Source organism: Natrix helvetica, assembly GCF_964273705.1.
Source record: "Natrix helvetica genome assembly, chromosome: 1".
In the NCBI taxonomy this organism is placed as follows: domain Eukaryota; kingdom Metazoa; phylum Chordata; class Lepidosauria; order Squamata; family Natricidae; genus Natrix; species Natrix helvetica.
The window spans coordinates 175,769,634-175,796,684 of NC_138548.1; the positions used below are offsets into that span (position 1 = coordinate 175,769,634).

The window sequence follows — 27,051 nt, forward strand, 5'->3', positions numbered from 1 at the left end:
CATCCCAAATTGGGGGGGGGGGGGCGGGGAATCATGCCACTTACATGATCCCCTCAAAGCAGGAAGGAATGATGCCAAAGCTTAAAAAGGCTTTGCAAACAGTCAATTTTCAGCTGCTTGCATTTCTAACAACTCCCGCAGCCGCAGACGAAAGAAAAAGAGGATAAGCGGAAACAATCCGGAAAATCAAAACAAAAGAAAAGTGAAAGGCCTTTGAGGTTTTATCTATTTAAAACAGACATTTTGTCCTAAAGGTGCCTCAACAGCACAAATGCCTTTTAGATGTACTGAGCCTCACACCCCGATAGGGGACTCAAGTATTTACTGTTTTGTATCCTGTCCTATTGTGAGGGCGCAGGGAGGGTTATGGGATTCAGTGAAATTCAATAAACCCCTACAATGGGACTTTGTGCCCTCATTTCATCATTCTGAAATCCTTATTCTCTCTTTCTGGTTTAAACAATGGCCTGGGTGTCCAATTATACAGAGGGCACTTTTCTGTTTGATGGCAATTCAAGTCAAGAACCATAAGAAGGAAAAGCAGAGACTATCATGAAACACCTGGGCAGTAGATGGAACAGATCATCAGGATAACATGTACTGTACTGAAGACAGAATGATTTTGAAGCATGAGTATATGTGTACACACGCCCACACGGATCTATCTGGGCAAACACATTAAATGCAAAATTCTTCATTTTAGTGTATTTTTAAGGTGATGGTGAGTGCTAGGTGTTTAAGATAATTAACCAATGTATGAAGAATAAATCTTTTTCATGGTATTAAGTTTCACAGCATAACAAGAGTTTTTGCCTTCAGTAAGTTGACAACATTTCTGTCCATGCAGTGTATAAAATATGTAGAGACAACTAATCCCACCGCTAGACATGGTGAGTCATCCAATTCAGTCAGTAGAGAGGGAAGGAAAGCAAGGGCAAGAGCAACTCTAGAAGCAAAAATGGAAAACAGCCAGCTGTTCCCTAGCTCAAAACCTGAGAACTTTGGCGAAGTAAGGGTGCCCACTGCACGATAGGAAAGTTGCCAAGCATAAACTGAAGAAGAAACAAGAAGGAAGAGAGGGGGATGGTTTCCTTCTTCAGAGGACAGTCAACTGTAGGAAGTGGTTCTGGGAAGCTTCAGCCCAGGTTGAGCTAGCCTGGGAAGGGAGCCTAATAGCAGGTTAAGACAATGTCCAGGGCTGCGATTCAGCTGGTAAGCACCGGTTGTTCTGGCGATCAGTTGGCCCCGCTCACCTGCCCCTGCTCTATTCCGTCCTATATTTCCAATTTCTGCAAAATTCCACCACTGACAATGTCCCACTACCATATCCAACCCCTCCCGCCTGCCATAAGGATTTGACTATCTCCTCCCCTCATTCTGGAGGCTTAGCCTTAGACTGAAGTAGTGGGAGGGGTTCTCCTTTCGCAGCTTATGTTTAATATCCCACTCAGAAGAACTAAAAGGAAGTGATTGCGACAAGTCTTCTGCATCCTATATTAAAAGAGCCATAATAGTTACCTTTAATATATTGCTCTGAAGAGCTCTCAGAATGAGTTACATTAATCCAAAAGAAAAAGGGGAGGTGGGGGCACCTCGCATTCCTGACTGATCTCTGAAACTAAACAGGATTGGCTCTTTTCACAATTTGGAGAGCTGACTACATGAGAATCCCAGCACTGCAGACACTGGTTAGATCCAGAAAACTTCTGGGAAGAAAGTAACAACGAGCTATTTACGTAACAATGCCAAAAACAAGATACGGATGCAGTCAATAGGAGGAAGACTCACATATTTCCTTACCGTATCAAAATTTGTCAATGGGATGATTTTACTAAGAGTCTTCACTGACACCCCACAGTAAAATTTTGCACATGGACTCAGGAACAGCACTTGCTGTTCAGAGGTGGTATTCAGCCGATTCTCTCTGGTTCATGCGAACTGGTAGCGGCGGCTGCGGGAGGTTCTGTCCACCCGCCCCAACATAATGCACAAGCACTGCACATGTGCATAAGGCTGCGTGCATGCGCAGATGAGGTGCATGTGAGCTCATATTTGCAAACTAGTAGGGAAGGTAAATCAATCCCTCCCCTGTATGCTGTTTCAAAAATATGTGGATCATTTTATCACTCATTCTGTGTCTCATGAAGGGATCTTTCTCCTTATAAGTAAATGGGTAAAGATAACAGAAGCTTGCATATAGCCAGGAAAAGGCAGATTAAAATTCTCTTAACCTCCAGAAACATGCACAAGAAAAGTGAGAAATAGCAAGCTTTAATTCACTCCTTTGTATATCTTATAATCTCAACATTTCACCGACTATTTTTTAAAAAGAACTAAACTGAAACCGCACACTAAGCAGACACAGGTTCTTTGTCCTCACCAGCAGAGTTTAGAACTGCCTAGAGAGGAGGAAAAGTGTCAGTTATTTTTCAGATATTTCAAAAGGATTCCGAAATGAAACTGCAACCTACTAGATGCGTTTGCTTTCAACATTTCTTCTCCACCTCCCCTTAGTTTTTTTCCCTTTATATCAGACAATGGTCTAAATAATTTAATAGCCTTTTCAAACTAGATTTATGTAACGGAGTAACTGCGATCATTGCAAGAGTTTTGGTCTGGAGAAGACCTTTAGACAAAGGGAACAGGAAGGGGAAGAGCCTGGAACATTATAGCAATGTTTATCATTTTTTTCTGAGGTGTGGCAGGACTGTTCTTTGGACAGACTAAGAAGAGAAAACTGTAAACTCTGGGAACCAAATAGATCAGTCACTCCCGTAATTTTGGCATGTATCATGAGATGTCCGAAAAAGGCTTATCTACTGTATGCTAACACACTCATGTGTATGCTTAAATGCCACAACAATTCTGATATGGAAAAGATGTACTCATACAGGAGCGAATCTAAAAGGTGCTTAGCCACTTGAGCCCCTATATGTCCTGACCCTATTCTCACAAAATGCCCTGAGGCAGTAGCAAAGCAGGGATATCCCTTCATCCAGAACAGGCTTAGAAGAAAGGGAGCAGCAGCAGGATCTTCTCTCTTGCATCTCCATCCACCATGATGGAGCCACTTCACCTTCCAGAAAGGTTTCAAAGTACGAGTCATGAGATGCCCAAAAGTGACTGCAATAGCTGGCGTGTGAGTCTGTATTTCTTATTGTATAAGGATCATCCCAAATGCTGAACTTTCATACGGTCTCAGCCCACATTATGCAACCAGCCAAAGGCACTCTCTTAATTGGCCAAATGATGAGAATTTTACTCTGCCCCTTTTATTCCAGACATATATTCAGACCTACAGTACATCAATTTCTCATCAATACACAGGAAAATCAAGGAGGTTAGGTTAGGTTACAAGTCCAGTAGTGGGATTCAGGCGGTTCGCACTGGTTCAAGCGAACCGGTTACTAAATTGCTCCCCCCATCAAAGTGGATCCTGCATGCCGTGTTGCGCTGCAATGGAGAAACGAGCAATAGAGCCGCCGACACGGGGGAAGGAGAAGGCCATTTTCCTTCTTTATTCTCCCAGCTTCTCCTCTTCCACTTGTGCCGGCCATTCTGTTGCTCGTTTCTTCATTGCAGCACAGCGCCCAGGATCCACTTTGATAGCGGGGTGATGGTGGTAATTTAACAATTGGTTTGCCCAGGGTCAGGTTGGCTGTTGTGGGAGGATTGTCCTGCATGTGCACCAGAGCTGGAGGGCGGTGATGGGCAACTCCTCCCACGACAGCCAACCTGACCCTGGGTGACCCGGTTGTTAAATTATTTGAATCCCACCACTGGCTTCAACCTAAAGCAAAACCAAGTAACAGTAGATAATAGAATAACAAAGTTGGAAAGGTCCTGGAGGTCTTCTAGTCCTACCCCCCTTGCTCAAGGAAGAGATCGTATACCATTTCAGACAGGTGGCTGTCCACTTGTCAGAAATTTTGATTCAAATACAGTAATTTTCCTTACCTCTCCTATCAATCAATAAAATGTTTTGCATTTAAAACAAAACAAAGAAGTAGGAAATTGTGAACATTCTGGCTGGTTCTCCCTTTCCTTTTTATAAAAAGTTTATATAGAATAGCTGAACATTTATACTTTGCCCTTAGGAAAAGCCCATGCATTTTTTTTTAAAAAAAGATTCTCCTCTTTCTTTGGGTTTATATGAGAAAACAGGGTGAGGAGAACAATGAAAAAGCAAGGTGGAGGCTTTTCCTTCCAGGATGAACGGAGAAGAGATTAGCATCAAACATGTTCCACGAGGCCCACTTGATATATTTAAAGAATTGTCATCTAATGGAACACAAGTTGTTAAATGTGAAAACAAATGTAAGCTATGCACAGAGCATATCTGCATAAAACCTTCCTAATTCCCTCCCCTTTTCAGAGCTAAGTGAATGTCTCATAAACTCGATTCAAATTTAGATTCTGCATAATCCAGACTATTGCTAAAAAAGGGGATGGTATGCAAACTGCTGATCCTATTTAAAAAAAACAACTTGGGTTTTATAAGCAGATCTTTTAGCGCAGCTGAGTTTCTCAAAAGACTTCAAAAAAAGTAGAGTGCCTAGGCATAAGTCCATTCATTTACTTTACTGCAGAAATGGGAAAACTTTTTTATTCTGAGCTGCTGGATGGGCTACTCTTTTTCTCTTTCTTTTTCCCCTCTGCTTCTCCAACACCAGATCCATGTTTCCAGGGATAGATCAAAGTTATCAAAGTTCTGAATTTAATGCCTATGTACTGTAGGACTTTTGTAATTAGGCTGAAAGACATGTGACTCTCCAGGCCATACCTATTTCAGTATAGGTACCGGAGTGTGGCTGCACAAATCCAAACAGTCACTAGATGGCAGCAAAGATGAAAGGTTTTCGTCTACCTCTTATCCTCCTCTAAGGATGCAGGTCAATTTTATTCTACAAAACTGAGGTCCAGTAGTCTACACAATGAGTCAGCCTCAGCCTGCTAGATCCTTTCAGCCAATTATCAAGATATCGCCATGGCAACAGTTCTGTCTGCTGCTTCCTTTCTCTAAGAGTCTCAGGTGTTTCCATGAGCACTGGTATTTACACAAAAGAGTACATACAGGAAGGAATTTTATTTTGATCGTAATTTTCTAAATTTATTTTAAAGCTGCAACTCAATTGTGAGATGACACGGTGTGGATTGGTATTAGTACATCATAGTAACTTATTAAATTAACTACGGTAATAGCAAACACCATTGCAGTAGTTAGTTAAATTATGAACCCTAGTGTCAAGCCGGCATCCCTCAGCAACCAAGAAAGAAACCATTTAACTCCATTTTGCAGAATTAAGAGTACTTTTACTGGTTATGAAAAGATAGCAGCTAAGCAAAGCAAGACCTGAGGCAAAAGCGTGCAAAATCATACATATCAATATGTGACCAACCCCCTCCCCCTGGTAACTCTCATCCCACTGTCCAATCTGCAAATCCCTTAGGTGTCATGTGAGTTCCATCTTCAAGGAGCATCATCAGGTTGGTATGCAGGACGGTTGGCCTTGACCGACACCAAGCACTAGTCTTCAGCATGCGCAGTAAACGGTGAGACCAAAACTCCCTTTTTACAATCTCTCCTGTACTTAAACTTCCCCTCCCAAATACCAGACCCCTCTCCCCATTTCATTGCCGCCAAAAGCAAATAGCGGAACAGAGGCTGACACCTAGTTAGTTATTAACTAACATGAATGTTTATGCCTCTGCTTTTATTATGTTTATATTGTTTTTAATATGTGGTTGGTGGATAAGACTTGATAGGATGTAATTGATCAAGCTGGCCAGAGCTACATTTATGAGACAGGCCACCATATAAATTGATTTAATAAACAAATATATATCATGGTTTATAAATAACATAAACGATGATGAACTATTTTATAAAAATAAAATTAATTAAAATATTGCATTTTTAAATTTCCATCCTCTTTTCAAACTGCTTTTAAAGTGGCCATCCCTGAAATACTTTCAGAAACCAAGGTGGCCCTTTAGCCACACCCAAAAAGTGCAGTAAAGCTGCACACCTACTGGAGATCAAAAGCATCTCATTTGGAATGCGTGTTCGGGGAAACAGATTGCAAATGTTTTAAAGTGAAACCAGATGGACAGTGCTCTACATTAAACTTGCTTGCCTGCCACCCACCCACTTGCATAATATGCCAAAACATTAAGACCACACAACAGTTTGCATCTGAAGGAGTAAAGGTGCTGTGGGCGGTACCTGACTGCACCTGTAGCACCTTCCTCAATGCCTTTAAGTTCCTTAAGGATTGTGTTGCAACGGAAGGTAGCTAAGTGATGGTAAGAAAAGAGCCTTTTCAATAAACTCTCAACCTCTCCTATCTTCTACAGTTACTGAGTACATGCTTCCAGAAAGCCTTTAAGAGAAAAAGGCACCATCTTTTTAAAACTAAAGCAAGATATTCCCCGTGTACTAAATCCTACTCCAGAATTAAATGAACTTAAAACAGCTCAAAGGAATTCTCCCAGCATACTCTCTCTTTTCTGCCCACTGGGGCAGATAAAACAAAATGCTGTTTATCTGATGAAGTTATACTCTGTGTGTTCAACAAAGCAACTTGGCATAGGCACCTCCTCTAAAAGCCGTGCATCCTAGAAGAAAATGTCACATGAGGAAAGATATACAGATTCTGACATAGCTCTGAGCTAAAAATGTGTATCCATGTGATTACATTCTAACACAAACTGAGTGTTGAGTGGCTGTTGTGTGTGAGCAGTGATGTAGAAACTGAACAACATCCACTGGGTAGAGGAAGAAGCATTTTCAGCACAAACATGCCTTTCAATGTTCGTGCTGTTGGTACAATTGGACTGATCGGGAGTTGCATGTGGAGTTTTATTTGATGGAAGCTTGGTAAAATTCTATGACGGAGGTGAAAAGTGATTGATTGTTTATTCATTTCCTTGCTGACTAATCACCAGATAGATGGGGAGAATGTTGGTTTTCAGGGGGGAGGGGAGTGAATCCAGTAGACTTACAATTGTGGACAATGAAGTTCTTTTTCCCATTTCCTGATATGTGGCCAAGAAATCACACAAAAGGGCAACCAAATCAAGTAGGGGGCTGGAGCAATTCTCGGAGATGATCCTTGGTTAATGGCCATTAGTTCAGTGGCTGTCAGAACTTGCAATGGCACTGAATAATATTACCTATGACAATTCCTTGAAGTTCTGGTTGTTGCAGTGCCCTGCACTCATGTAATAGCTATTTGAGATCTTTCCTCCCAGCTTCCCGCAAGCAAAGTAAATGGGGAAGCCAGCAGGAAGTCAGAATTTGTGGCCATATGAGGTGCTGGCTTAACAATCTTCTGTGGTTTGCCTAACGATGGTAACTTGGTACTGCTGGAACTGCTATTGTTTAGCAGCATGGTCATGTGTCATTGTGCTTTACAGAACTTCTAGTCCCAATTAACATTGTTCAGCAAGGACTACCTATATGAGGACACATTGCAGTGAACAGGGTTGTTTACCTTTTTGTGGGGAGAATAAGAGAGATCAGACAGAGCTGCATAAAATTATACCTGGCATGGAAAAAGTATACATGGACAACTTTCTTCCTCTTTGGCAGCTTTAGTACTAGTATGAAATCTTCAATTTCAAGAACAGTCAGCTTTCTCAATTCTGATTGCTGGCAAATATGAGCAGGACAGTATTCTTGCATTAAGGACCTGCTTCTGGGATTCCTATGTATATGTAATGGACTTTTTAACAAAACATTGGGTCTCATTATCTTTTGGTCTGGTGGTTCTCAAAGTGTGATTTGGGGCCCTTGAGACATTTAGGGGGGGATTTCTACAAAATTAAATAAGTATTTTAAAATGTATCACTTTTAATTTCCAACATCGCAAATATCAATAAGTATAACCCACACCAATCACAGCTCCCTGAAGTCCTCAATATTTTTAAGAATGTAAATATGTCCTGAGACAAAATATTTGAAAACCACTGCTTTAGTTGGATCTGGATTGCTTCTTACAAATTAATGGGTATTAGCATAGAAACAAATAAATGATTATTGCAATTTTAAAGTGCTATATAAATATAACACATTACAGGTGACTTAAAAACTATAATTGGAGATTAGCAATGTAGTAAAATATTTTTAAAATCAAGTTTGTAGACTTGCAGGGATCACATATATTTTTCCCCACTTAGTTTCCCCCCCCCCCCCAATCAGCTAGTTGGGTAGGCTACGTAATGTATAGTGATAAAAATATACACAGAAAAGTTAGCGCATTCCATTGGGTTGCAGCAAATAAACCCAGAAAATAAAATAATTATATCTAATCTCTGTTCGACAAACTCATTCAAGTCTTGTCCCCATGACTGAGTTAGTTCTATCAAGCTACTTATTAAAATGATTATGATTTAACTTTATAAGTTCATTTCTATGTTTGCTTTTTTCTCCCTTCTTTCCCTACTCTTTGGCTTTTTAGAGTGGGATAAAAATACTTTGAATGAACAAATAAAGCACAGATACCAACATAAGAAATGGGAACTTAGGACATTGTTTAGTGATTCTGTAAAATGGGCATTTGACATATTCCATGGTATTGTAGTTTCTTCAACAACAGTTCTATAGTTTGAGATGTTTGAGGATGGACACACAGACAGTAATAGATTATTTTGGTGACAAATGAAACAACTGGCCCAAAATGGAGACATTAAGGGACTGCTATCCTATCTTTTGAACCCTATACCTGATGTCCTTCAGATGCATTGAAAATACAACTCTCCGTGTTCTTGATCAATGAAGAACTGCATGCTAGAAATTTTGGGAGTTGTAGTTTTAACACCAAGTTGTTGGAGGGCACCAAATTGAATAAAGTACTGTGGGACCATTTGTGCTGTCTGGGCTTGGTTGTTTTCTTGCAGACAGTTCATTACCCAACTAGGCAACATCTTCAATGCTAGTTGGATAAAGTTCTGTTTAACTAATCTTATGAGAAAAAGACACCCACAAATATATTCTCTGAAGGACTACTAATCTTGACTATTTCAAAGATAATGCCTATAAACTGTGTAGCCTTTCAAATTTATAATTCACTGGGATATACATAGAACAGATAGTGGCATACATTATGCTTTGGGACAAAATTGCTCTTCATCCATGAAAATGACCTTTGTGGTTTATTCTGTTTCTTAAATGTGTAATGCTGGGTGTAATTCTAGAACAGCTGTTCCCAACATGGGGTCCATGCCCCATGGGGGGGGGGAATTTGATTTTTAATGGGGGCAATTTGAACCTTGTTTAAACCAAGTTAATGGCCTTTTAGGCTTCCTCCATGTAAGTAGAGTTCACTTTTTGAGTAAAGTAAGAATTATATGTCACAGGGGAGGAGCATCAGGATTTTAGAGATGCTTAGGTGGGGCATGTCCAAAATAAGGTTGGGAACCACTGTTCTAGAGAGAGTCAAGCAATCACCAAACCATATGTATTCTTCTTTGGAAGTAAGCCCATTGACTCCAGGTCAATATGTTCCAAGTACACCCTTGATTGTAGTTTCCCTCTGGTACTTCTCACTGCTAGGAGAATGTCAAGAATCCTAAGCATGCCCCTCCAACACACTGAGAGCAAGACACCCATTGCAATCTCTCTGGCAACCTGCTTGGAGTGTTGGTGCTGGGTAATCAGAAAATAAAGTGTGAGTCACCCTCCTTCTTGGGTTGAAATGAGAATTGGTGCCCAACGCATGAGCTGAAGGAAAGCTGCTTATCATTTAAGTACCATATAACTAGATTTGGAAATTACCATCCCTGCTTTTTCTGGAAAGATTACATGAAAGAACAAACTGTAAAATGGCTTGTCTTCCCATGTTAATGACTTCAATTAATTAATTGCTTTGTTTCAAACAGTTGGCTACTTTCCAAACAATTTAAAAAAAGTTTCTTGCCTTGAAAATCCATAATCAACCATTTGGATTGATTTACACTTTCCAGCCTGACTTCTGACAGAAGGAGAGAAATATATTGAACTTTCTATCCTATTCTAAAATAGAACTGGGACTGGCATATAGATGCTTATTAGGTCTCTCCTCACTTCCGAAGGTATTGAGAAGAATTGCTCTGGACCCTGTAATTGCTCTCTTTATCCAACCAGCCCCACTTTTTCAGGCTTTCATGTGGCTCTGAAAAAACAAGCTGCAGGTACTTGAAGGTACTCGAAAGCAGCTGCAGTTTTCTCAGGCTCCTGCAGAACCTGGAAAAATATGGGGCCTCTTGAATAAATAGCAGTGGCACTCTATGCTCTGCTCATTCTTCTGTGAAGGAGTCATCTGAAATATTTAGAATGCATGCACCACCCTACAATTCATCTTCTTACAAATCTCCACAGCGCTGGAGCACCCGCAACCTCTGGAGGCAAGTGGAGGTGATGGACCCTGGGATGATATTGGCCTCCAGCTGTTCTGCCCGAGATCTCACCTGGCCAATCCCACCCCTGCAGCTGTTCTTCATACCACATTTGCTTGTTGTCTCCTGACTACATTTTGTCTAACTTGCTTTATTAGACATGCCAGATGCTGGGAGAGATGGAGCCCTTGCCAGGAAAAGAGGCGTCTTTCATAGAGTTTGACTCCAGTATATACAGTAGGTGAAAATGCATTGCTTTGTTTGTGCAACACAAATTGCCAAATGAACTGAAACGAGTAGTGAGCAAGGATCAGGCAGATTGCTGGATGACTGGCAACAGAAGATCATGGGTGTCATAAGGACTAACCACAACCCCTGTCTGCTGCCCTCAAGTGCCATCCTATTACTTTATTGGGACCGAAACATGCAATTGCTACACCAGCTGGCTTCTTTTACATGGAATGGGAAAAAGAGATTGATATAAATGTAGAGATGCTACATAGATCTCAATATCATTCTGCCCAGAAGATTTTTTAATATAAACCCAACGTATGTGTTCCTTATTTATGGGATAATTAATTTGCCTTTTTTTTTTAACAAAAAAAGGATGCTCTTGTCCAAGGATGAATAATAGAGCAGGTAAAGGGAGTGGGAACAAAGCTTTTGGAACATTTTCATTCTCAAAGTTAAATAAAAGAGGCACCATCTGTAACCCATCAAAAGTTTAGACGAGGTCCCCAAGCTTTTTCAAAATGTTTCTTAGCCTGCTTTGCTCTCACCCACCATAATAATAATAATAATAATACCTGTATCCTTCCTCCCTTACTTATATTGCTTTGGCCACCCTATGCAACCCCAATCAATACCGCAGTCCAATATTGAGGAATGCTGAGCATTGCACCTTATGCATACCTGAAAGCCCACCAGTCTCTCAATCCTGATTTATTTACTGGATAGTCCTTAATAGCAGCAATTTTCTTTGGCCTATGAAACTGTGTTTCCGATAGCTAAAAAAGGGAACAAGGCTCATTCTGCTCAGTAGATATTTTTAACATGCAAAGAATCAAACACTCCTTTAAAAAATAATCATGGCCAGGATCACAATATAAGAAGAAATGTGGCATAAGGCCAAGGAAAACTTTTAGGAGGGGAACACCTGTAGTGCCTTTATCTACTGTTCAATTAATCAAACAATGTTGCTTAACATAATTAGCAACATTAAATTGCAGACACAAATCCAAGATGTTTTACTTCAGATATATATGATGGAGACTTTTGGTTTCATCAACAGACATAGAAGTTATAGAAGGAAGGATAATGCATAGAAATACTATTGCAAAACTTTAAAAGAACATAAATAAAATAAAATAAAATTTAGAAGAACAGAAGTTAGAATCATTTGCCAGGGCAACGAAGACGTCAAATATTTCTCTCTTAAGAACAACTTTCTGTGTGATTTAAGCCCCAAATATACAGATTAATGTCAACAGTAAAACAAGGAGGCATGAAATTTAAACTCAAATCATGAGTTAAGGAAGGAAATCTTTAAAAACAAGGAAGAAAACACTGCTAATCTTTTAAATTGGGCCTTATTTTCCATGTAAAAAATGTAACCTAGCATAGCTTGAAAGCCTGGATTTGATTGCTGATCTTATTTCTATGGAAGGTGGGGCAGATACTTTAGGAAGTAAGTCTATCTTTACTTTGTGTTACCCACATGATTAAAAGCTATGCCGATTGTATTGCCACGCAGGAAAAATACAAAGTGATTTAAAAAAAAAACTTTTACTAGAAAACAAATGCATGGACAGTGACTCATTTACTTATGCAATTGAGAAGATGCTAGTCAAATATCAATCCCCTGCAAAGTAACTTGGGAGTAAACTCTACTGAGTCCAGACAGACACACTTTGGCTTCAATACACCGGGCAGTAGTTGCTGCCTGCGGTTGATGTTGCTGGATGTGGAAAAAGGAATCATTTTAGAAGGAGAATCCAGCCGGAAGTATTTGCCAACAGCTAGGCTGGGTGGGGCTGCAGCAGTAACTAATAATTTTTTCCAGAGCCTATAAATGCAGCTCTTGATGAAACTTGGGAGCCTAGATTTACCTTGATTCATTTTTTTTTCAGTTTAGGGATAATGAATTTTAGCAAGGCTTCAAATTGTTCCAATTTATTATTTTGTGCATGTGTAAAGTTGTCAGCAAGGGGAAAATAATACTCAAAACATACTAAAAACAAAAGAATTATTAATATGCAATGAGGGGAAAGTGTGAGAGCTGCACTGATTGCAGTACAGGTAATCCTCGACTTGTAACATTTGTTTAGTGACCATTCAAAGTTACAACATCACTGTAAAAAGTGACCTGTGACCATTTTGCACACTTACGACCACTGTAGCATCCCCATGGTCACCTGATAAAAATTCAGACACTTGGCAACTGACTCATATTTATGACGGTTGCAGTGTCCTGGGGCCTTTTGCGAGCAAAGTCAATGGGAAAGCTAGATTCACTTAACAACCACGTTACTAACTTAGAAACTGTAGTGATTCACTTAACTGTGGTAAGAAAGGTTGCAAAATGGGGCAAAATTCACTTAACCAACGTTTCCCAGTAAATTTTGGGCTCAATTGTAAATCAAGGACTGGTGCAATAGGACTGGGTGTTTGTTAATACGATTTATTGGGTTAGGGATTTTTTTCTGTCTTCACTGTGAGTTGTATTGTGCGTGTGGGTGTACTGGGGGAGTTCAACCAATCTCATTGTACATAGGTTGTGCACTGACAAATTAATAATAATAATAATAATAATAATAATAATAATAATAATAATAATAATAATAATAATAATAATAATGATAATGATGATGATGATGATGATGATGATGATGATAATAATAATAATAATAATAATAATAATAATAATAATAATAATAATAATAATAATAATAATAAAGGACTACTTGTACTTAAGTTTATAGTCCACTTTTCCTTCAAGGAAGAAGAGGGCATCTCAGCGTCCCCACATTGCGCTGCGTTTAATTCCCAACAACTCAACTTTTTCAGAAGCTCAACGGGGAGGAGAATTTCTTTGGGCCCGTCTCAAACCCACCACTCCCAAAACTTTCAATCTCCCCCCCCCCCCCGCTTCTGGCGCCTACCGACCTGGAAGATGAGCACCTTGAAGTGGTTGCGGCGCAAGAGCTGCGCGTGGTTGTGCTCCAAGCGCTTCACCTGGGCGCACTGGCGGTCCATGCGGTCGCGCACCTCGCGCGTGTTGGCGCTGACCTTGCGCGACTTCTCCAGCAGCTTGGCCACCGTGTTGCTGGTGGACGTGTGGTTCTTGCACAGCTTGCTCAGGTCGCTCTGGATGCCCTTGACCGAGCCCTCCAGATCGATCTGCCGCTGCTCCATCTTCTGCTGCTTCTCCTGCACCGAGTCCAGCATGTTCACCAGCTTGTCCAGGAGAGTCAGCACCGTGATGGCGTTGACTTGCGAGCTGTCCCGAATCGCCTCGCCCGGCGCTGGTGGCAGCAAGCTGGGGCTGCGGCTGCCCGAGGGCACCGGGCTGGGATTGCTGGCATCCAAAGGCCCATCGGAGTTGGGGGAAACGTACCCGCTGCTCTTCTCCGCTTGCACTCCGTCCTCCTCCATCGCGGCGAAGCTAGAGACGTTGGGCCGCTGCGATCAGCTCCCTTCTCTCGGGTGTCTTCTCGGGGGCAGGAATGCAATCTGCCCCAGCACCGAACTCCTCAAACGACTTCTTTGCAGCAGCCGAAAACTTGAGGAAAGCTCGGCGCAGCCCCGCCCTTTCTGATCCCCCGATTCTGAAACCAGGAAGGGTTCAAGCCCGGAGTTCGTCGCCTGCAGGTTTAAATTTTCCCCCTCCGTCCCTCCCTCGCTCTTTCCTCCTCGCCCTCTTTTCTTTACGGGCGGAATGTCATATTTCACTCATGAGTTCACTGGCAAAGGCGGGGGCAAAAAAGGAGGGAGAAAAATCCCCACAGGCCTGGCTCGGCGCCGCAACCTGCCATTGGTTAGGGCCAGCCGTGTACACTTTCGGGCGGGCTGATCTGTTCCAGCGCAAGGGATCCCCTCCCAGTGTTCCCTTACTGGTTTTTTTATTGTGTTTGTGTTTGCCGTTTCTCTGGCAGAAAGCAAGGAAATGGCCGCGGGAAGGTCCAACCCGAGAACATATTATTTATGTGGGGTGGCGAGAAGGACTTATTTCGAATGGGAACATGAACTGCGGCCCTGCTATTCCTGATCCTATCAGAACTGTCCCTTTGCCCAAGGAATGTGTTGTCTGCTACAACGACTTACCAGTCAACGACTTCTTCAGCCTCAGCCTCAATAATACAGGGGCAAACAATCGATACAAACAGCTCCAAACTCTATTGCAGAAAATATGACTTCAGCAATAGAGTGATCAATGCCTGGAATGCTCTACTTGACTCAGTTATTATATCCTCTAACCTTCACAGCTTCAACCTTAAACTGTCTACCCTGGACCTCACCCCATTCCTAAGAGGTCCATAAAGGGGGCTTGCATCAGTGCTGGGTTTCCATTTTTTTTACTACCGGTTTGCTCGTGCACGTGTGCGTTCCTTCGCATGCGCAGAAGCGTTCGGGTGGGCGGGCAGAGCCTCCTGCTGCCGCTACTACCTGTGTGCCCGATCCTGGACAAACTGGGAGCAACCCACCTCTGGCGTGCATAAGGGCACCAGTGTGCCTACCTTCTCTGTCCTACTGTCCCCATTTACTTGTATTCACTTCATTCTTGTCTATGTTTATACTTATACCTGCTATCTTGTACGTGTTTGACAAACTAATAAGTACAAATACAAATCTTCCTGCTCTGGTTGATTACATTTTGAAAGTATGTGAAGAAAACAAACCAAAGGGGGAAAAGAAAAACTTTGGAGTGGAATACCAACACCCGGCGTTTCAATTTGGACAAGTGCACCCCCGACTTGCCAAATGCAGTAGTTAAGCAAAAACCATCCCAAACATAAAAAAGGACTGAGGCCTGCTTTTGCACCTGGCTAATCCAAGCATCCTATTAGGAGTCTCCAGCGTACTTAATCAGGAGTATTGCCTTTGTTAGAGGCAGGTGTTTACATGTGATAGGGATACAGCAAAGTTTGAGAATCCTGAAGAATTCAAGGAATCAGTGGGATTTGTATTTAAAGTTGATCTGGATTGAAACAGTGCAGATAACTTGCAGTAAAGAGATACTGCATATTCTTAATCTCCTGCCACAATTTTAGTGGTTGTTTTTGTAGTTCGTGCAGTTTAGTTCACAATTTTGTAGCTCACGCAGTTTAGCCTACTGAAGGGCTCACAAGAGGGCACTCACTAAATAGAATAGAATTGCATCTGCTACCTTCTCTATTTCATCGGGTCCAATAAATTCCTGGTACACTCAGTGTGTGATGTCTTTACCTGATCAGTTGAATGAAAGTAGGCTGCACCTTGAAGTATCCCTATTCCAAATTTCTGTAAATTCTTGTTCTGGAATAAATCAGTTGGCAAATTGGAAAAGAATAAATACTTTGAAAAGGCTTATTGGAATTAACTGAGAGTTACTTGAGTTCTTATAAACGAGCAGAATAACTAGCAAGTAATGGGTGGAAGTAGATATCCAAAGGAATGTACTGCAGCATCTCCAGGATTCCTATTAGAAAATTTATTTTCTTTGAAGGAAACAACAGAGCTATAAATGTTACCAAATTGGGGATTCAGAAATCCAAATTACCACTATATGGCACTTTAGATAGAAAATTCCTACTCTATGCTGTCACATGATGGTCAATTGACATTTTGTAGATAGATATGTTGCATTTGGTACAACTATTTTGCTAATGAACTTATTTGGTGAGGGAATTGTCCTGTAGATTACAAACGATAGAGGTAGTCTTCAGCTTACAACTGAAGTTGAGGCTGGAGTTATAGGTCATGTTGGTTGCAAGTAAAGGTCAAAGGTTTTTGAGGCAAAAAATATTGTTTCTCAGTAAATGCAGGACAGCTGCTAAGCGCCCAAAATATGATCATATGCATCCTGGCCATCAGAACTTTGAATCTGGTTTATAAGTACCTTTTTTTGGGTGGGTGGGTGTTATGTTTGAAGGGCCACTAAGTAACCAGTTGTAAATCAAGGACTACCTGTAGTTAGCTTAGCTTTTTATAAGTTATCTCGCTGGGAGCCTGTTGAAGGGCAGATAGTACTGTAATAAAATATATACTTAGCTAGTATTTCCTCTGATAACAACCCCATACTGTATGTCTTATGCATGGAAAATCATGCAGGGGTTTATGTTTTCCTATGCACAACTTGTACTACTTCTTGAAGATAACCTAGATTCCCTCTGGTCTCTTAGGTTAAAAAATGTGTGCATTTAAATTATTTTGAGCTACTTTATAGGGTAGAAAGCCCTTTAAAAATGATTTACAAAGCAGGAATGTAGCCCTTTTGTCTTTTGGCAATTGTAGATACTGAGTTTTTGTTTCTTTCTTTCAGAAATGTGCCTGTAGTTGAACTATATCTAGTCAGTACACTAGTTGATAAACAGATTCAAAATGCTTCATTTTTGCATGGTGTGAATATTTTAGGAATTTTGACTGATAGTATTTTTCTATAGCTTTTACAAAACGATTGCATCTTTTATGACACTTACTATTGCTGCTAAGGGAGAGAAATCTGGCAACTGCCTCCTTATTTTTAGAAGCACATTATTAAAAGTATTTCTTAAAGAGTGCCTTTTAAACAGTTGAAAAAACTTAATATTATTTTCACTTGACTAATCTCCAAAACATTTGAAGATGGTAATGTATATCTTTGTAACATCAAATGCTTCTTTGCATGAGGCAATAAGTTGATGACATTCTTCATGTCAGAGCTGTTCTGCTTGTTTTTGCAGATTTCTACAAAGGAATGTAGGTCTAGCTTTGTTTGTTGTTTTGTTTGGTGTTTGGGGCCTCCGAGTTGTCCGGGCAATTCCTCCAGGGGACTTTTTAAAATGGAAACTTAATGAAAAAGTGTTCTTCATCCTGAATATTTTCTCAAGTATATATCTGCAGCAGGAAAAGGATCTTTGTTAGTTCCCTTCAGTGACTATAAAATTATGCTTAAACTATTTTAAGTTCTGCTTCTTCTTCTTCTTCTTTACAATCATGATAGACATTATGAACAAAGTTTAGCTTGGAAGGCATCATGGTGACACCTGGTGGGTGAAGATTCATTTGTGAAGGTTCACTCCTTTGGGCCTTGCCCCGAGAACCCTTATTTCAATTAGAGAACAATTAATTTGAGTCTTAAAAGATATTAAAAAATCATGCTGAGAATGATTTTTTTTTAAATGAATCATGTGGTTCGAAGACACTACTTAGCTGTTGGATCCAACCCTCTCCCCAGCTAAAATTCCTTAACAGGGTGTTGTCCAGCCTTTTATTTTGCTCATTCAGAGAAAGAGATTAAGCCATCTACGTTTCCGAGGTACTCAAATTGGAATCGGAAATCTGTTTTCCTATAATTAAAAACCACTGTTCTGGGTTCTTCTTTGAAGGGCAGAACTAGTCTTGATCTCCTGAGATGCTATTCAGTCACTTCAAAAATGCAGTTCATACCCATCCTTCCCAGGAACACCTTATCAAAAAGTGGTACATAGCTAGTTAGCTCAGTCTCCGCCCTACTGTATGTAAAATGCACACATCCAGTGGTGGGATTCAATTTTTTTTACTATTGGTTCTGTGGGCGTGGTTTTGTGGGTGTGCTTTGTGGGTGTGGCAGGGGAAGGATACTGCAAAGCCCCATTTTCTCCCCACCCCACTAACCTGCTTTCCAGCTCCGTTCTCCTGTTCAGGGCAACAAAAGAAGATCAGCTGGGAGGCAGCGGGGGTGGGGCCAGCCTATTTACCGGTTCTCTGAACTACTCAAAATTTCCACTACCGGTTCTCCAGAACCTGTCAGAACTGGCTGAATACCACCTCTGATACATACAGGTGTATATTAAGGGAAGTGCATAAAGGAAGGAAAATTGCTTGCAAAATATGCACACTAAGGAAAAAATACACTTTAGACCACACATTATGGGAAGCTTTTCAACACATTGCACAAGTTTTCACATGGTTTTTTTTTCTGATGTGGAAATCAAGCTGAAATGGATTCAAGGAGGTAAAAATGTCAAACTGATTCAAAGTGACATTGATATACATAATAATTCTTGTTGAAAATATCAACGTGCAAACTAAAGTAACTTCCTCTTGAGTAAATGTACTTCAGAAAACTTGCATTCCAGAAAGCTTCAGCTTCCTAGAAAGACCTGAGATAATAAATCAGTTCCATCATCAGCACAAAAGAAATAATATGTGAGTTTTGTTTAAGGATCATGGGGGATTTTATTTGCCCGGGTTTAAAAATAGACCGACTTAGTTTGAACTTCCTGGGCTGCTGTACAGATTGGGGAACAGTGATTCTTTGAAATTCCAACTTTTGTGAAGCAGTTTCTGGTTTAAAACAACTGTCTAAAAAAAGTACCATATTTTTCAGAGTATAAGACGCTCCAAACTATAAGACGCACCTACCATTTTTGGGGAGAAAAACAAGAAAAAAAATCTGCCTTTGCCTCCCAGCATCCATCTGGTATTCATCTGGCCCATTCAGTGCTGTAGCTGCCCATTTGCCGCCACTATCAATTCGCTACAGCACATTTGCTGCTGCCACGGCCTGTTCGGCGCAATCCATTCTTTGCCACCCAGTTGTCATGGCTTGTTCCCTGCCGCGGCCCGTTCGGCATGGCTCATTCGCCACTGCTAATCTCTGCCGCCTGGAACTGTCCAAAAATGTGAGGCGTGGAGGCCAAAAATGGGATGTACAGAGGCCGAAAATGTGACGTGCAGAGGTAAAAAACGGCCAAAAGGGGGGGGGGGCTGGCAGATTGGCGGAGCTTCGGCAAGATTCAGTGTATAAGACACACCACAATTTTCACCCACTTTTAGCGGGGGGGGGGAGTGCTTCTTATAGTCCAAAAAGTACGGTATATTTTAGGTCATTCATTTTTAAATGCTTGCATTAGGAAAAATTGTATAGAGAGCATGTTAGAGAAGATGTCTCTTAAAGTAGATATAATCTTTGTTGGTTTTTTTCCCTAAAACAATGCATAATGCTGAATAAAGTTTATGACAAATCATGTAAAAATTTAAAATGGATAAGTTGTAGACTGAACTATAAATCCCTAGGTTTTAACTCATGGAATGTGGAACAAGGGGATGTTTACATTTCTCATCAGGCAGTAAAGGTCATTCTATTCATTCTATTCTAATTAGACTGAAGAATAAACATGCAAAAAATTGATACATTATTAATCATGGATATAACTTTAAAATCTTCCTAAACATTCTGCCAAAAAAAAAAGTGATGTTGATCTGTTTAAAGGAAGAACATCTTGAATGGAAATCATACATGTTTCTGATTCCATTAGACATGAGTTCCAACTTGGGAGCGGCTAGCTCATCCCACAGAGTCATGATATCTTTTTAGATGTCTTTATCCATTTCTCTTACTTAATAAATGTATCACGAGTTTGGGTGGGATGAGGTGGAAAAGACATGTACATTGCAATACATTGTAGGCTTTATGGCTTTAGTGTTTTTATTCCTCTGTTTATTTGCTGAAAATACAGAAGAGCTTAGGGCTATTTATATTTATTTAAACATTTTTACTTTGCCTGTTTTTTTTTTAAAAAAAAACTACCCAAGGCAAGATAGGAAATCAGCCCAAGGAACAATAAAGACAGAATATACAGAAGAATACGTGGTGGCTCAGCGGCTAAGACACTGAGTTTGTTATCAGAAAGGTCGACAGTTTGGCGGTTTGAATCCTTAGCGCTGCGTAATGCAGTGAGCTCCCGTTACTTGTCCCAGTTTCTGCAAACTTAGCAGTTCAAAGGCAAATAAAAAATGCAAGTAGAAAAATAGGAACCCCTTTTGTAACAGCATTCCGTGCGCCTTCCGTGCGCCTTCTGCATTTAGTCATGCCAGCCACATGACCACAGACAGCCCTGGCTCTTCAGCTTTGAAACGGAGATGAGCACCGCCCCCCCTAGAGTTGGGAATGACTAATACATATGTATGAGGGCAGTGGTGAAATCGATTTTTTTTAAACTATTGGTTCTGTGGGCATGGCTTGGTGTGCATGGCTTGGTGGGGTCATTTGACTATGTAGTCATATAACTGGGGGATCAAAAGACCGAAACTCACTTTAACAATGTCCTGCTGGAGCAGGGTTTGTCTAGATGACCTCCAGGTCCCCTCCAGCTCTGGATTATCCTCTGAAGCTGCATCTAGTGCCAGGTTTACAGTCCTTCCTTCCTTTCCATTTCCCCCCCCCCTTTCTTTCTTTTTCTTTCTTTCTTTCTTTCCCCCTTCCTTCCTTCTTTTTCTCTCTGTCAGTGTAAATTCTTTCTCAGCACACACACACCCGTTTTTGACCTTCCCAACCCTCGTTTTTGGCCTAGCGGACCTCAGGGAAGCCTGCTCCATCTATTCTCTGCCTCCCGAGTCCGAGCTGATCAGGAGGGAATGGGGATTTTGCAGTATCCCTCCCCTGCCACGCCCACCAATCCACCACACCCACAGAACTGGTAGTAAAAATTTTAGAATCCCACCATTGGATCATACCCTGAAGAAAAGCTAGCAAGGCACCTTCCAGATATTCCTAGGGGATGTATGGATGAGCCCTTAGTGTGGCAAAAAGTAAATTCCAGGTTTGGTATTGTTGGAAACACAATTAGAGATAATATTGCTGAGCCCATATCTGTACACAAGACTCTGGTGCGCTGTTGCAACTCAGAAAGGTTATTTGCCACCAATGCTAGGTTCATTGAGCCATCCCTTGCATCCACAGAGAGGGGTATCAAAAAGATCAAGAGAGCAGCAATGATCATAGGTGACACAAGGAGCAGGACTTTGGTCACATGGTTGCAGCTACCATGTCGACTTTTTTAGTCTTTCGTACAGACATTGCTATATCTGTGAGCAACAGCAGCAGTAGCACAAGGGGAAGCTGTAAGATTAGTTAACCAGGAACTTATTGGGGGGGTGTGCTTTTGGAATCTGAAGATGTCATCTGATAGTCATGTTACCTAGTTACACTGATTGTGTTATTATTTGGGTAAAAAAACGTCTGCAAGCAAATGAGTTCAGAGGGCTTACCAAGGGCTCCACTTTTGTAATCTGCTTGTCTGTCTCTATCTATTAGGAAAACACATAGTTCAGCAACTCGTTGCTACTGCTCGTTCTACTCAATCGCCAGTTTCTATTGCTTATAGCAGAACCTCTTTCTATCTAGAATGGATTTTAGCACACATTAGTTCTCATATCTGGAAATGATAAGAAACTCCCTCTTTTACATAGCTATGAAGGCTTTTAGAACCCCAATACCTTGCATTTAGTGCTCTTAAAGGCTGCTAGCCATGGGATTAGCTGATAGCCTTTATCAAAGAGGAGAGGGCCTTGTAAACCACCTAAAAAAAGTTCATGCTCTGCGCAAGAAATTTAGACCTGCAATATTTCTACATAACTATGTTCATCATTTGCTTACATTTTCAAGAAGAGATTGCTATCAATACTTTAGGTTACTGTTTCTCTTGTGAAGTCATATTTGTCCAAATGTTTAATGCAGCGATGGCGAACCTTTTTTGGCTTGTGTGCCATAAGTGGGGGGAGCGCAGGGGGGTTGTGTGCAGGCGTGCCACACCCATAATGCAATGTGCGACCCCCCAGTGTGCATGGGTGCACTACAGGTGCGACCCCCCCATTTTTGCATGCTTTTTTCGCCCGCCCCAGGCTCCTATAAAGCCTCTGGAGCCTGGGGAGGGTGAAAAATGGCTTTAAAAAAGGGTGAACTCAGCTGGCCAGCCCGCGCATGCGCGCTGGCCAGCTAACAAGGCAGCGCCTTGCGTGCCCTGACAAATGGCTCCGCGTGCCACATGTGGCACACATGCCATAGGTTCGCCATCACTGGTTTAATGGATACATTTTTCTGTAACTTTCGGACATTACAGAATGTCCTCCCCAAAAGGAAGTATTTTTCCCAGTCTAAAAAGAATACACTTCCTCTCTTTATCAAAGTTTTTTCCCCCAAATCATCATCGTCATCATCATCGTCATCGTCATCATCAACATCATCATCTATTAAACTCATATGCTCCCAACAATTTTCAATTGTGTAAATATCCTGTTCTGAATCTGTCCCAACTTACCCATAGTTGTACAATTAACCTATTAATAGTTTGAACCGATTTAGAAGCCAATCTTAAAGAAACTTCAGTCTTTCATTGAATCTTGGTATACATTGACTCAATCTTGAGCATGCTACGTTAAGGGCCATACTTTATAACCCTCAAAATGTGTTATAGGTTAGATCTTTGACTCTAAAAAATTATGATTCTGACATGAAAGACCTGACATGAAAGCTTATTTAATTATGAAACACTGGAAATTTGGCACTTGGCCATTCAGTTTGGCATGTTTATTGCATCGTTCTAGGAAGGGAAATGAAAACTTCCATATTTTTCCAGTGTAACATATGAAGGTTAATCAAGGATGCTAACCAGCTGACCTCATATTTATTTGTATTTTGGTTATATTAAAATCTTTATCTCTTTGAGCACACATATTTTTCTGGAATTCTGTAACACAGTGGCCACAGGTTGCTAATTAATTAGATGCACTTAGTTTAAGAACCTTACCATGTCATCCAGTAGGGAGATCATTTAATTTGAGTCATGATATCCTTCTGCATTTGAAATATTAAACTGGCAATCCTAGAATAATCCTTCATGGATTATTCCCGCTGTGCTCTCTGTATAACATTCATGATTTGGAACCTGGAAGAGCTACTGGGATCTATAACAACAATTTGTCAGCAGATTGGCACAAAGAGAAAAAACTTTTTTGTGCATCCTGAGTAATTTGGATGATCCACCGTTAATCATGACCCACAGGGGCATTAATGACCTGCTGATTGAGAACTCCTGCTAGATGTGATTTATCCTATAGGCAACAGCTACATGTCTGGTTATTCCAGAACAGACAAAGTAAACGCAGCTCTGGTTGAGTTTTCCTCCCTAATGTACAGTAACATGGAGGAGAAACCACTATTTCTTCTCATGTCTGATAGAAGACTTCTCTTGGGGTTCTTGTTAGATCTGGGCAACGCGAGACAGACTGCGAGACACGAAGTGACTTAACAGCTCTTTATTAGTAATAGTAGTGATCCAGCTTGTTCGGTAGTCGGAGGGTTCCCCTTTTATAGGGAGTGGGCACGCCCCTCGACCAATCAGAGGGATACCTGTTTCCCGCTGTAGGAGCGGACCAGAGGGAAGACTTATCCCGATATATGTTAATATCTAACACCCCTCCCCTCCTAGATGGGACGTTGCGGTAGGTAACATAATCTTTTAGGTAGGTGGGTGTTTGTCTTGCTCGGGAGGAACGTCGTAGTTCGGGTTGGCTTGAAGTGGTTGCAGGACTGGTTGCGGGTTGGTTCGAAGTAGTTGCAGGATCGGGTGCTTTTTCTATTTCCCGTTCTGGAGGTCTTGTGCCTTCGTTGCTCGGGCGTTCAGGAGTTTGTTCGGCTGCGTTGTCTGGGGGTTGCTCTGCTACGTGCGTGTAGTCTTGTTCTATGCTTGGCTCGCCGGCGTCGCTGTTTCCTATGATGGGGTTTTCTTGTGGCTGACTTTCCGTAGACAGGAAACTTTCGTCTTCATTTCGAAGGTTGGAGTGTGCTAGGCGACCCCGCAGTTGATCGATGTGCCTTTTCCAATTTCGCCCATCTTCTAGCTCTAGCAAATACGATCGTGGACCCGTGATGCCAATGACCTTTGCCGGCATCCACAATGTCCCCCCCGTGTAGTTGTGAGCGTATACTGCATCCCCTACTCTGAAAGACCGGATCTTACTTGTAGAGTCTGGGGGAGCCGTGGCGGAGTAATTCGGGTGGAGCCGGTCTAGGTGAGACCGTAGGCGACGGCCCATGAGTAGTTCAGCGGGGCTCCTACCCGTTGTTGCGCTCGGGGTAATGTGTTGAATGAGGAGGTAATGGTCAATGCGTGTTTGCCAATCACCTGGACCCATCCTGGCGAGGGCCTCTTTTGCGAATCGCACCATTCTCTCCGCCTGTCCGTTTGATGCTGGATGGAATGGCGCGATGAGGGCATGCCGGATTCCCAACCCTGCTAAAAATGTTTCAAAGTGCATGGCCGTGAATTGGGGCCCGTTATCGGATACGAGGAGATCTGGCAGGCCATGGGTGGCGAAGAGTCGCCGTAGAACCTTTATGACTGCCTCTGCCGTGGTTGAAGTCATTAGGACTACATCTAGCCATTTTGAGTATGCATCCACAACTATAAGGAAAGTCTGACCTTGGAATGGCCCTGCGAAATCGATGTGTATTCGCGACCAGGGTGCTTTGGGTTTCTCCCATTCTGTGGCGGGCGCTTCCGGGGGTGCTGGTCTCGATTCCTGGCATGGGTCACAAGTGGCCACCCACTCCTCTATTTCTTTGTCCATGTTTGGCCACCACACGTAACTTCTTGCTAACGCCTTCATTCTAACAATCCCCGGATGACCCATATGTAAAGCATCTAGTACATTTTTACGTAAAGCATACGGAATAACAACTCGATCCCCCCACAACAAACATCCTTGTAATACTGAGAGCTCGTCCCGTTTTGACCAAAACATTTTGAATTCCGGGCCCACATTTCCCTTTGGCCACCCCCTCCAAACCCAAGTTTGAACTTGCTTTATTAAATTGTCTTTAGAGGAGAACCTTGCAACATCGTAGGAAGAAACCGGTCCTGAATCCAAACAGTCAATGAGCAATACCGGTACTTCTGGAGTGGGGTCTGGCAGAATGTCAGGTAATGGGCAACGGCTGAGTGCGTCTGCGTGTCCAAGAGTGGAGCCCGGTCGATGTATCAATTTGTATGAATACGCAGCCAGGAAAACAGTCCACCTGGTCATGCGAGGAGAAAGGGAGACCGGAGTGGGGCGGTTTCCCGCCAAAAGTCCCAACAGCGGTTTGTGATCTGTGATCAGTTCAAAATCGCGGCCATAGAGGTATTCGTGGAAACGCTTTACTCCCGCGACGGCAGCCAGCGCTTCCCTGTCCATTTGGCTGTAATTCCTTTTGGCCGATGAAAGAGTCCTGGAGTAGAACGCGATGGGTGATTCTTTTCCGTCGGGCATCCTGTGGCTGAGGACTGCTCCAACTCCGAAAGGTGATGCGTCGCAGGTCAATACCAGCGGTAGGGTCTGGCTGTATTGAACAAGCAGTGAGTCAGTGGTGAGCAGGCGCTTTACCCCGGCGAAAGCTGCAGCTTCGGATCGTCCCCATTTCCATGGTGCGTTCCTCTGGAGTAGACGGTGTAGTGGCTCAGCAACGGTCGCTTTCTGCCTCAGAAAAACGCTGTAGAAGTTAAGTAATCCGAGGAAAGCCTGCAACTCGGTCTGATTTCGTGGTGTGGGGGCGTCCTGGATCGCCTTAATTTTCTTTGAAGTGGGGTGTATTCCCTGACCATCGATTCTATAACCCAGGAATTCTACGCTAGGCACGTTAATTTGGCATTTTTCTTTTTTAAGGCGGAGACCCTTTTCTCTGATTCTGGCCAAAACAGATCTGACTCTTTTGTTTAATTGCTCCTCATTTGCAGCGGACACCAAGATGTCGTCAAAATAGGGGACGACTCCTGGTATCCCTTGCAAAAGCCGTTCCATGACGCTCTGGAACAATCCTGGGGCAATGCTTATGCCAAATTGTAGCCGGTTGCATTTGAATGCTCCTCTATGCGTCACTATAGTTTGGGCCTCCGCTGTGGCGCTATCAACTGGCAGTTGCTGGTAAGCTTGTGCCATGTCTAACTTTGCAAATACCTTTCCTGGCCCCAATGAGTGCAATAAGTGCTGTACTACAGGCACAGGATATGCGCTCTGTTGTAGCGCGACATTAATTGTGCATTTATAGTCCGCGCAGATGCGGACTGATCCGTCTGGTTTGACTGGGGTCACGATGGGCGTTTCCCAGCGCGCGTGATCTACCGGCTCAAGGATTCCTTGCTCCACTAACTTATCTATTTCTTTATCTATTTTTGGGCGGAGTGCAAAAGGCACTCGTCTCGGTTTAAGTCGGATTGGCGCCACTTTGGGGTCTAAATTGAATGATATTGGTTTACCCACATACTTCCCAAGACCGGGGCTGAACACATCCTCGAACTCCTTAAACATCTGTTCAGCGCTGCTGTTTCTCACGGCGTTGATCCCGGTGACTTCTAACCCCAGGGCTTCAAACCAATCAAGCCCCAGAAGGTTCTGCAATGGCGCACTGGCAATGGTCATGGGCAGCTGGGCTTCGATGTCCTTGAAACGGATGTGGAATGTGCCTTGGCCCACGATGGGGACTTGGTTCCCCTGGTAGTCTCGTAGAAGGACGTCTGGAGCGTGTAGTTGGCTCTTTCTGAGGCTAGGGATAGCCTGTTTCATGGATGCCCATGAAATGATCGTCAGGGTCGATCCTGTGTCAACTTCTAGCTCGCAGGGTGAGCCCTCCAAGAGGACTGTGACTCTCAGCCTTTTTGGCCGCTTAGGGCGGACCTGATGTATTGTGGTGAGATA

At 42.3% G+C, this 27,051-nt stretch overlaps 1 protein-coding gene and 1 long non-coding RNA gene across 2 annotated transcripts in view; one reads left to right on the forward strand and one right to left on the reverse strand.

The window, feature by feature from the left end:
• CAVIN2 (caveolae associated protein 2) overlaps positions 1–14,374 on the reverse strand; it is a 26,062-nt gene extending 11,688 nt beyond the window's left edge. Inside the window, exon 1 of the mRNA XM_081937047.1 lies at positions 13,543–14,374. Within this exon, the coding sequence (XP_081793173.1) occupies positions 13,543–14,031 (489 nt within the window). The 5' untranslated portion in view covers positions 14,032–14,374. The remainder of the gene's footprint in view (positions 1–13,542) is intronic.
• Positions 10,534–27,051, forward strand: part of LOC309383953 — a 30,846-nt gene continuing 14,328 nt past the window's right edge. Inside the window, exon 1 of the long non-coding RNA XR_014173951.1 lies at positions 10,534–10,614. This is a non-coding gene — a long non-coding RNA (uncharacterized lncRNA). The remainder of the gene's footprint in view (positions 10,615–27,051) is intronic.